The sequence below is a fragment of the Canis lupus genome, chromosome 32 (genome assembly GCF_003254725.2).
Source record: "Canis lupus dingo isolate Sandy chromosome 32, ASM325472v2, whole genome shotgun sequence".
NCBI classification, from domain to species: Eukaryota; Metazoa; Chordata; class Mammalia; order Carnivora; family Canidae; genus Canis; species Canis lupus.
The window spans coordinates 30,009,817-30,020,060 of NC_064274.1; the positions used below are offsets into that span (position 1 = coordinate 30,009,817).

Consider the following 10,244-nt stretch of genomic DNA (forward strand, 5'->3'; position numbering starts at 1 on the left):
AAAAATACACCCATTTGAGGTTTACATTTGTATTTTAAAATCTCAATCTCAGTAACCCCAGCAATTGTTAACTGTACTAATACAAGAGCCACTGGCCAGATATGGCTACCTACATTAAACTTAATTAAAATTAAATTAAATAGGAATTCTGCTTCCAGTCAAGATTAAATAATAGGAACCAGGTTTATGCTTCAGCCTAAAACAACTAAGAAATGGGCAAAACATAGCAATAATTTTCAAGATACTGAACATTAGGTGAAGAAAGGTAGTGATCCCTGAGAGTCTAAAAGTAAATGAAGAAGACCTGTAATTGCTCCATTTGATTGCCTTGAGAGTTCCATGACTGTGGTGCAGAGGGAGGGAACTTGAGCTGAGCCCAAGGGACTCCCTGAGCTGAGGAAAAAGATTTGAGAGTCTGAGGAGACCAAAGCAGTTAGAATTCAAAGAATTGAATGCTGGAAAGAAGTGAATGGAATAGAAAAAAGAACTTTGGAGCTCCTTAGCAGATCCCCTCTGAGTGTTCAACAAGTATTCATCAGCACCTGAGTGTGAAGAAACTACTTCAGACTGGGGAAAGGACCACCGAAAAGAATTCTAGGTGATAGGGACCACATTCAAACAGGGCCATGAATAGTTCTAATTCTTACCATTTGTAATTCATGGGGCATTTGGAGGTGTACACAGAGGATCTTGCCTCAGTAGTGTGGAATAATTAGTTCTAAACTGAGTGCTAGGGACCCTTGGGTGGCTCAGCAGTTGAGCGTCTGCCTTCAGCTCAGGGCATGGTCCTGGAGTCTCGGGATAGAGTCCCACATCGGGCTCCCCTCGAGGAGCCTGCTTCTCCCTCTGCTTATGTCTCTGCTTCTCTCTCTGTGTTTCTCATGAATAAATAAATAAAATATAAAAAAACAAACTGAGTGTTATTCTGGTCCTACGTAAAAATGTTTAAAGCAAGACTTGAAAGGGTCAAACTGTTTTCAAGTAACTTAAACATCTCAGAACAAAGTTCAAGAATGTTTACAGGCATACAAAAATACTCAGCAGTAGAGTACTCAGCATACAAAAATACTCTCATCCAGTAGAGTAAAATTCATAATATCTGGCACCCCCCAAAATTACTAGGCATGCAAAGATGCAGCAAAATATGACTCATAATGAGAAAAACCAATCAACTGAAATACACTCAGAATGCTAGTATAGATGTTAGAATTAGCAGGTAAAGATATTTAAATATTTATTATAACTGTAGTTCATATGTTTAAAGCGTTAAGTAGAAACATGAAAGATATATGAGATCCAAATTGAACTTCTAGAGTTGAAAACTACAATATTTGAGATTAAAAAAAATATACTGGATGGAACTAATGACAAGTAGGTCTTGGCAGAAGAAAATATTAGAAAACCTAAAGATTTATCAAACAAGGTATGAGTGAGCTGTGCAACAAATTCAAGTGGCATGTTTTATGTGTAATTGGAGTTCCAAAGGAGAAGGGAGTGAGATAGGAACAAAAAATATATTTGAAGTAATAAGGGCTGACATTTTTCTAAATTTGATGAAAAATAAAAATCCACAGTTCCAACAAGTTGAATGAATCTCAAGCAGAAGAAACATGAAGGAAACTCCATTAAGGCATCATATTCAAATTTTCAAATACCAGAGATAAAGAGAAAATCTTCAAAAGGGCCAAAGAAAAGAGTCACATCATGGGCAAAGGAACAAAGGTAAGTGTGACAGCTGAGGTCTCATCACTAATACAAATGAGAAGACAGTGGAGTAACAGTTAAAAAATACTGTGTGTGTGTAGGGAGCCCTATCAACATATAAATCTATTCCTAACAAAAATGTCATTAAAAGTTTAAGGCAAATAACAACCTCTTTAGATACAAAACTGAAAAATTAATCACCAGTATATTTGCCTTAACAGAAAAGTTTTTTAAAAATCCCTTTAAGCAGAAGGAAAATTATGCTGGATGGCAATCTGGATCCATACAAAGGAATGATGAATGCTGGAAATATCTGGGAATATTTGATATGAGGAGGAGGTCAATGACGACAGTAGCTTTTATCTCTGCTTTGTATCTTGTTGTATCTTTGACATTATTATCAGAGTGATTTTGGACTCATGAATTAGGAAGTATTTACTTCTTTTCTTTTTTGGGGGGAAGAGTTTGAGAAGAATTAGTGTTAATTCTTCTTTCAGTGTTTAGTAGTGAAGCCATCTGATACTGGATATTTCTTTGATGAAGTTTTTAGAAATTCCTGATTCATCTCTTGTTGCTTGTCTGTTCAGATTTACTATTTCTTCTTGATTCAGTTTTGGTAATGTGTGTGTTTGTAGGAATTTGGCTACTCATCTAAGTTATCTAATATATTGGCATATAATTGTTCATAGTACCCTTTTATCATTCTTTTGATTTCGGTAAGGTCAACAGTGATGTGTCCACTTTCTGATTTTATTTGTGTCTTTTTATGTCAGTCTAGTTAAGGTGTGTCCATTTGATCTTTTCAAAGAACCAAATTTTTGTTTAGTTGAATCTATTATGTTACTACTTATTTTTCCCACCTACAATTTCTCCTCCTCTTCCTTCCCCTCTTCCTCCTTTTTTGGAGGCTAAACAACATGCTACTAAACAACCAATGGATCAGTGAAGAAATCAAAGAGGAAATAAAGAAATACATGGAGACAGATGAAAATGAAGACATAATGGTCCCATATCTTTGGGATACAGCAGAAGCAGTTCCAAGAGGGACATTTTTAGTGATACAGATCTACTTCAAGAAAAAAGAAAAATCTCAAATGAACAATCTAACACCTAAAGGAACTAGAAAAGAACAAACATAGCCCAAAGTTGTTGGAAGGAAGGAAATAATAAAGATCAGAGAGGGAATAAATGAAATAGAGACTAAAAAGATAGAAAAAAAATCAATAAAACCAAGAGTTGGTTCTTTGAAAAGATAAACAAAATTGATAAACTTTAGCCAGACTCATCAAGAAAAATGGAGGACTCAAAGAAATAAAATCAGAGATGAAAGAGAAATTAACAACCAAATTAACAGAAATATAAAGCATTTGAGGGATCCCTGGGTGGCGCAGCGGTTTGGCGCCTGCCTTTGGCCCAGGGCGTGATCCTGGAGACCCGGGATCGAATCCCACATCGGGCTCCCGGTGAATGGAGCCTGCTTCTCCCTCTGCCTGTGTCTCTGCCTCTCTCTCTCTCTGTGACTATCATAAATAAATTAAAAAAAAAATAATAGTTCTTCCCTCATGTGGTGTTCTGAGGATCAAACAAGACACAATGTTTGGAAAAATCTTATGCACAGCTCCTGGCACAAAACCCTAAAAACAGTGTTAGTTATATAAAGCATTTGACAAGATTCTTTATTCATTCATGATAAAAACTCCCCATTCTAATCTTTATTATTTCCTTCCTTTTCCTAGCTTTGGATTTATTTTGCTCTTCTTTTTCTGGTTCTTTAAGGTGTAAGGTTAGATTTTTGATTAAGGATATTTGTTATTTTTTAATGTAGGCATTTACTGCTATAAATTTCCCTGTGAGAACTGCTTTTGCCACATCTCGAAAGTTTTGGTATGTTGTGTTTTTGCTTTCATTCATTTCTAAGTATTTTCTAATTTACTTTGTGATTTCTTTGACCACTGGTTAAGAGTACATTGCTTAATTTCCACATATTCGTGAATTTTCTTCTGTTTTCTTTCTGTTACTGATTTCTAGCTTTATTCCATTATCTTTCAAGGAACTATTTCTAAGGATTTCAATATTTTTAGACTTGAGACATGTCCTGTGGCTTAACATATGGGCTATGCTGGAGAATGTTCTATGTGCACTTGAGAAAAATGTGTATTCTTCTTTTGTTGAGTGTAGTGCTCTGTATGTCTAGTTGTTAGGTTAGGTTGATTTATAGTGTTATTAAAATCCTCTATTTTCTTATTTGTCTTCTGTTTAGATTTTCTATCCATTATGGAAGGTGGGATATAGAAGTCTCCAACTATTATTAGAATTCTTTTCTTCCCTTCAATTATGTCATTGTCTCATATATTTTGGGCTTTACTATTTGGTATGTGTATGTTTATAATTATACATTTTAAATGAATTCTTTTGTCAATATCTAGTGTTCTTTGTCTCTCATAACAAGACAAAATTAAGGTTAATTTTGTCTGACATTAGTGTGTCCACTTCTGGTTCTCTTTTGGTTGCTATCTGCATGGAATATTGTTTTCCACCCTTTCATTTCAATCTATTTATGTCTTTGGACCTAAGTGAGTCTCTTGTAGATAGCATATAGTTGGATCACATTTAGTTTTTTAAAAATAAATTCTGCCAGTCTCTACCTTTCATTGGAGAATTTAACCTACTTATATTTGTTTATAAGGAAGGCCTTATTTTAACCATTTTGCAATTTGTTCTTTGTATTACAACTTTGTATTCTTTATGTCTTCTGTTACGGCCTTTTCTGTTTAGTTGATTTGTTTATAGTGAACTATTTTATTTTCTTCTTACATCTTTTCTGTATATTTTAAAGATTTTCTTTGTGGTTGCTGTGGAGATTATACTTAACATCTTAAATGTATAACAATTTAGTTTGAATTGATACCAACCTCGCTTCAAGAGTAGATAAAAACCCTGGTCTTATATAGGTCCATCTCCTCTTCTATGTTGTTATGGCCATATATTCATCTTTATGCATTGTATGCCTATTAATATAGATTTATCATTATTTTTATACATTCTTCTTTTAAATCATGTGAAATACAAAGAGGTGCTCCAAACCAAAAATGAAATTACGCCAGCCTTTGTATTTACCTATATAGTTATCTTTATTGAAGTTATTTATTTCTTCTGTGGCTTCCAGTTATTGTCTAGTGTATTTTTGGTCAGCCTGCAGGACTTTTTTTTTTTTTAATTTTTATTTATTTATGATAGTCACAGAGAGAGAGAGAGAGAGAGAGAGAGAGAGAGGCAGAGACACAGGCAGAGGGAGAAGCAGGCTCCATGCACCGGGAGCCCGACGTGGGATTCAATCCCGGGTCTCCAGGATCGTGCCCTGGGCCAAAGGCAGGCGCTAAACCGCTGCGCCACCCAGGGATCCCGTATCTTTCTTATAATGAATTTCTTATTTACCAATGACTAACTCCATCAATTAATCTGAAAATGTCTTAATTTCTCCTTCATTTTTAAAGGATAGTTTTTTTTCAATATAGAATTTGTGATTGACAGTCTTTTCTTTCAGCACTTTAAAAATATTCCACTCTCTTCTCCATGCCTCAATGGTTTCTAATGAGAAATATACTTCTAATCTTATTGAAAATCTTTTGCCCATGATGAGTTACTTTTCTCTTGCTGCTTTCAAGATATTCTGTTTAGTTCCTTGGCTTTTAACAATTTCATTATAACGTGTCTTGGTGTGGACTTCTTTGCATTATCTTTTTAGAGGCTGGTAAGCTTTCTAAATCTGTAGACTCATATCTTTTAGCAAATTTGGGAAGTTTTTGGCTATTATTTCTTCAAATATTCTTTTTAACCTGTTCTCTTCTCTGGGTTTCTAGTGTGTATATTTTGGTGTTCTTAATGGTGACCCACAGGTCTTAAGCTATGTTAGCTTCTCTGTTTTTTTCTTTCTGATCTTCAAACTGGATAATTTGACTGATCAAGTTCACTTACTCTTCTGCCTGCTTCACTCTACTATTAAAACTCTAGTGAGTTTTTTTATTTCTGCTATACTTTTAGGCTCCAGAATTCCTGATTGTTTTTTATGATTTCTATCTCTTCATTGATATTATATGTTTGCTCATGCCTCATCTTCCTGGTTTCCTTTAGCTCTTTGAATATATTTAAGTTAGTTGATTTAAAGTCTTTCCCTAGTAAGTCCCAAGTCAGTTCTTCCTCATTTCTGTTAATTTCTCCTATAAATGGGACACATTTTGTTTCCTTGCATGCTTCATATGTTTTTGGTAAAACTAGACATTTTGAATATTACAATGTAATAACTCTTGAAATCATATTTTTCCTTCTACTCAAGGTTTGCTTTTCTTCCTTGCTGTACACTGTAGCTGTTTGTTTAGTGAGTTTTCTAAACTGTTTTTGTAGGAAGTTTGTTTTTTGTGATGTGTAGTGTCTGAAGTTTCTGTTCCTTTACCTTGCAGTAAGCTAGTGTTTGGACAAATATTTCTTTGAGTGAGTGAGAGAGAGAGAGAGAGACAGAGAGAGAGAGAGAGAGAAGGAAAAGGAAAAGGGAAATGAGAGGAGAAATAAAATAAAAAGAATAAGAAACTCCTTAAATCATTAACAACAAAAAAACCTTTTTTTTTTTTTTTTTTTGTAGAATAATGGCCCCTTCTACACTTAGCCAGGCCATTTACAATTTCTCTCCTAGCCTTCACTTCATGCTTGCACTGAGCCTAGAGATCATTTAGAAGTATAGGCTTAGGGTCTTCCTAGATCTTTTCTGAGCATGCATTCTACCCTGGGCATGTGTGTTGCTTTTTAAATTCCCAAGTATTCACAGGGACTTTTAAATGGTCCAATTTCCCATAGAAACCCTCTCCCTAATTTTTTCTCCAAGCTTTGGCACTCTCCTGTTTGTCTCAACCGTAATCTTTTGTCTAGGTAGCTGCACGTTGTTTAGTGCTTCACAATGTTTTTAAGGAATGATCACTGCCTTTCCACTCTGAGTTGAGTTCTAAATTAGGCAAAACAAAGACAAATATATTTGGTCAGTCTTTCCAGTATCCCCTCAGGCAGGTTAGAACAAACCCTATTCTTTTTAAATAAATTCTGCTCTGCTCCTTCTAGAGCTAGGGATGAGAGTTCCACACGTGGACTGCCATCTTCAAGACTGCCACTGAACTGGGGACAGGTTAGGGCAAAGTCAAGTAGAAATGCCACAGAGCTTTCTTACCATTTTTAAGCTGCCTTTTCCTTCATTCAGTGTTTACTTGGATGCTGTAGCCTTTGATTAATAACTAGAGTTCTGACAAAGTTGCCCCTGAGAGAATGCATGATTGTGTGTGTGTGTGTGTGTGAAGTGTTTGGATTTGCCTACTCTGCCATTTTTGCTGACCTCACTCACTCTCTGCATTGTGTGTTGCTTCCTGTGCATATTGTCTTTCCATCATCTCATCACTCTGCTGAACACACCCTAATTCTTTCTTTCCAAAATATTACTGATATAAACTTAGGCTTGTAATAAACTTTTAGGGTAAATAAAAATTTGGGGTTTTGGTTGGGGTTTATGTTACAGTACAATAGTCCCACAGTAGTGAACAACCATATTGAATGAAACATTTGGCTTCCCTATTCTTTAATATATGTTGGTCATTAATGCAGCAGCCAATCCCTCTGTTCTGGTTTTATCTCCCAGAGAAACCTGAGTCCCCTTATCTCTACATCTGGGCAGCAAAACCAGAATTCTCTCACTATTCAGAATATCCTGTTTATCTCACACCAGTTCACTCTTGTTATTGACATAATTCACCTTCAAATAAGTCCATCAAACAAACAAACAAACAAACAAAAAGCAAAACCAAAACCAAATAAGTCCATCAGAAAGTTTTGATATAAAAAAGGGTGTGGGACTTTTTATTCCTTAGAGGGAAATCTGGTCTCCACTTTCAAAATCACAAAAATTTCTTCCAGATGTACATATTTTCATTTAGAAAATGTAGACACATTTTAAAACTTCTTTGAACACATCTGAAGACATGTTGTCTGTATGGTAACTTCCATTTAAAAATAGTTTTCTCCTAGTATTACATTTTCTTTTATAAACTAATATTTTAAGAAGTTCAGAAATTTTCACAAATATGGTAATTCCTACAAAATTCTGTTTTTTAAAGAAAAGAAGACAACTTTATTATTGGATGATTATTCAGTAAAAGAGGCTCCCTTTCTGTAAGTGAAAAATACTATTTTGTTTTTTATTGGTTTTGTTCTGGGAATAGAAAATGTGGCTGAAATGTCTTTTTCTCAAAAACAAGTTTTTCCTTATTCTAAAATAACATGCATTTATTTGGATTTTAAAAAGATGAATAATGGGGACACTTGGGTGGCTCAGTGGTTGAGCATCTGCCTTTGGCTCAGGTCGTGATCTTGGATCCTAGGATCAAATTCTACATCAGGCTCCCCACTGGAATCCTGCTTCTCCCTCTGCCTATGTCTCTGCCTCTCTCTCTGTGTCTCTCCTGAATAAATAAATAAAATCTTAAAAAAATAAGATGAATAATGCATAAAACAGAATTTCTGAATTCTGAAAATTCATAAGTGTATAAAACAAAAAGTAAAAATCACCAGTAATCTCATTACTTAAGATACCAACTGGTATCTATTTGATATATACCCCCCAGGAACTTTTAAATTGCTGTTTATATGAGCAGCTATATTTATGTATTCGTGTGTGTGTGTGTGTGTACACACAGATACATAAATGTGTGTATATTTTCTTCTTTAACAAAAATAAGATTTTAGTAAGGGCTTTTGTCTCAATAAATATATAATGTGTCATTTTAATAGCTACATGATAGTTCATTTATAGATGTACAATAATTGAATCAATTTCTTATGAATGAGCACTTAGTTTATTTTCATTTGTTCTGTTACAAACATTGCATATATATTTTAGAAGTTACAAGAAACTTATTTAAAGTAAGTAATTCTGATTTCTTAGGTGGTTTTCTTTAAATATTTGCTTCTCTAAACTGGCATTAAGACAAAACAGCTTTTGTAACACTGTTTCAAAGTGCTTTGACCACAAAAGTAGGCAATAATCAATAATTGTCTAAAATATCTTAAACCTATATAACTTAATATGTGATCTTCCAGCCTGGCTATAATCTGTCATATCAGTTTTGACTGCTCAAGTTCCCCACTGTCTCCATTCTGATCAAATGTATTTATTCACCTGGAGGAAACTAATGTTTTACTATCCTTCTACCATATAACTGGTATGAAAAGGGTGAAAGTTACTCTGTTTCTCTACACTAATCCACAATTACGAATCCAGCTCAAATCCCACTTGGTCCATAGACTCTTCCTGGTCTCTTAACAGGAAGGGAATTTTTCCCCTCATTAAAGTCCTTTGGCACATGATATTTACAACATTTTTGGCAATTGAATATCTTGCAACAGTTCCTTCTCAAATGTTATTTAAATCTTATTACTTCCTCATTGTCATGTCATCTTTCTACCACTGTACCGAAGGGCTGTTGAAGGAAGAGATCAGACATGCTATTTTCCCAGTACTATACCTTGCATGTAGAAGGATTTGGTAAATACTTTTTGATTTAATACAATGACTGTAAATTATAGATCTCTATTAGTAAAATTCTCATTCAATTAATTTTTATGCACAGATAAGAGAACATGAAAAAAAGCAATTTCTTAAAGCACTTTCATCAAGATATTAACACAAAATCTTTGTTACTGACTATATATTGCCACTGTTGGTATCTGAACTATGTAATCTCTAAAGTCAAAATAATATATTTAAGATTTTTCTTTTTTACTTATTTTAAATTTTTTAAATTTAAATTCAATTAATTAACATATAGTGTATTATTAGTTTCAGAGGTAGAGGTCAGTGATTCATCAGTTGCATATAACACCCAGTGCTTTTTATGTCACATGCCCTCCTTAATGCCCATTACCCAGTTACCCCATCCTCCCATCCATCTCCCCTCCTGCAACCTTCAGTTTGTTTCCTATGATTAAGGGTCTCTTATGGCTTGTCTCCCTGTCTGATTTCATATTATTTTATTTTACCCTCCCTTCACCCATGTCTTAAGATTTTTCTTACATTCTTATAATATTAAAAACATCTACTTAAAATAGGCTAAATATTGAGTTACTTACCTTGCAAAAACTTAGGCAGAAGCACAAATGTAACAAAATAACATGAACAAGCTTCATATTGGAAACTTTCAGGGTCTGTCTCTCTTCTCCACCCTGGATATTCTTTTGAAATTTAATTTTTAACCTTTGAAAAAATATTTAGAAAGAGCAAGTCTCCTAAAGAGCTTTGCACTTTTGAACTCAGAGAATTTGGCTAAAATCCAGAGTTTTACCGTAACTGAAACCAAAAAAGGCCTTCCCAGTAAATAGCTGAGTGAGGTGACCAATAGGGAGCATGTTTCCTCCAGAGGAAAACAATTTCCACAGTTTGTTAATAGCCCTTCAATTTTGCTTTTTTAGAGAAGACAGAAACTACATGGAACGAAAATTGCTTGTGTTTT

At 34.4% G+C, this 10,244-nt stretch overlaps 1 protein-coding gene across 4 annotated transcripts in view; it reads right to left on the bottom strand.

Moving 5' to 3' along the window:
* CFI (complement factor I) overlaps positions 1–10,244 on the bottom strand; it is a 52,703-nt gene that overhangs the window by 41,055 nt on the left and 1,404 nt on the right. For 2 of the 4 annotated variants that reach the window (XM_025465905.3, XM_035709771.2), the window contains exon 1: positions 9,865–10,062. The exons of 1 other annotated variant lie outside the window; for it this stretch is intronic. In XM_025465905.3, the coding sequence (XP_025321690.1) occupies positions 9,865–9,921 (57 nt within the window). In that variant the 5' untranslated portion in view covers positions 9,922–10,062. Of the gene's footprint in view, positions 1–9,864; positions 10,063–10,244 lie in introns of those variants that run through there. One more of the 4 variants, XM_025465904.3, reaches the window with a different exon arrangement.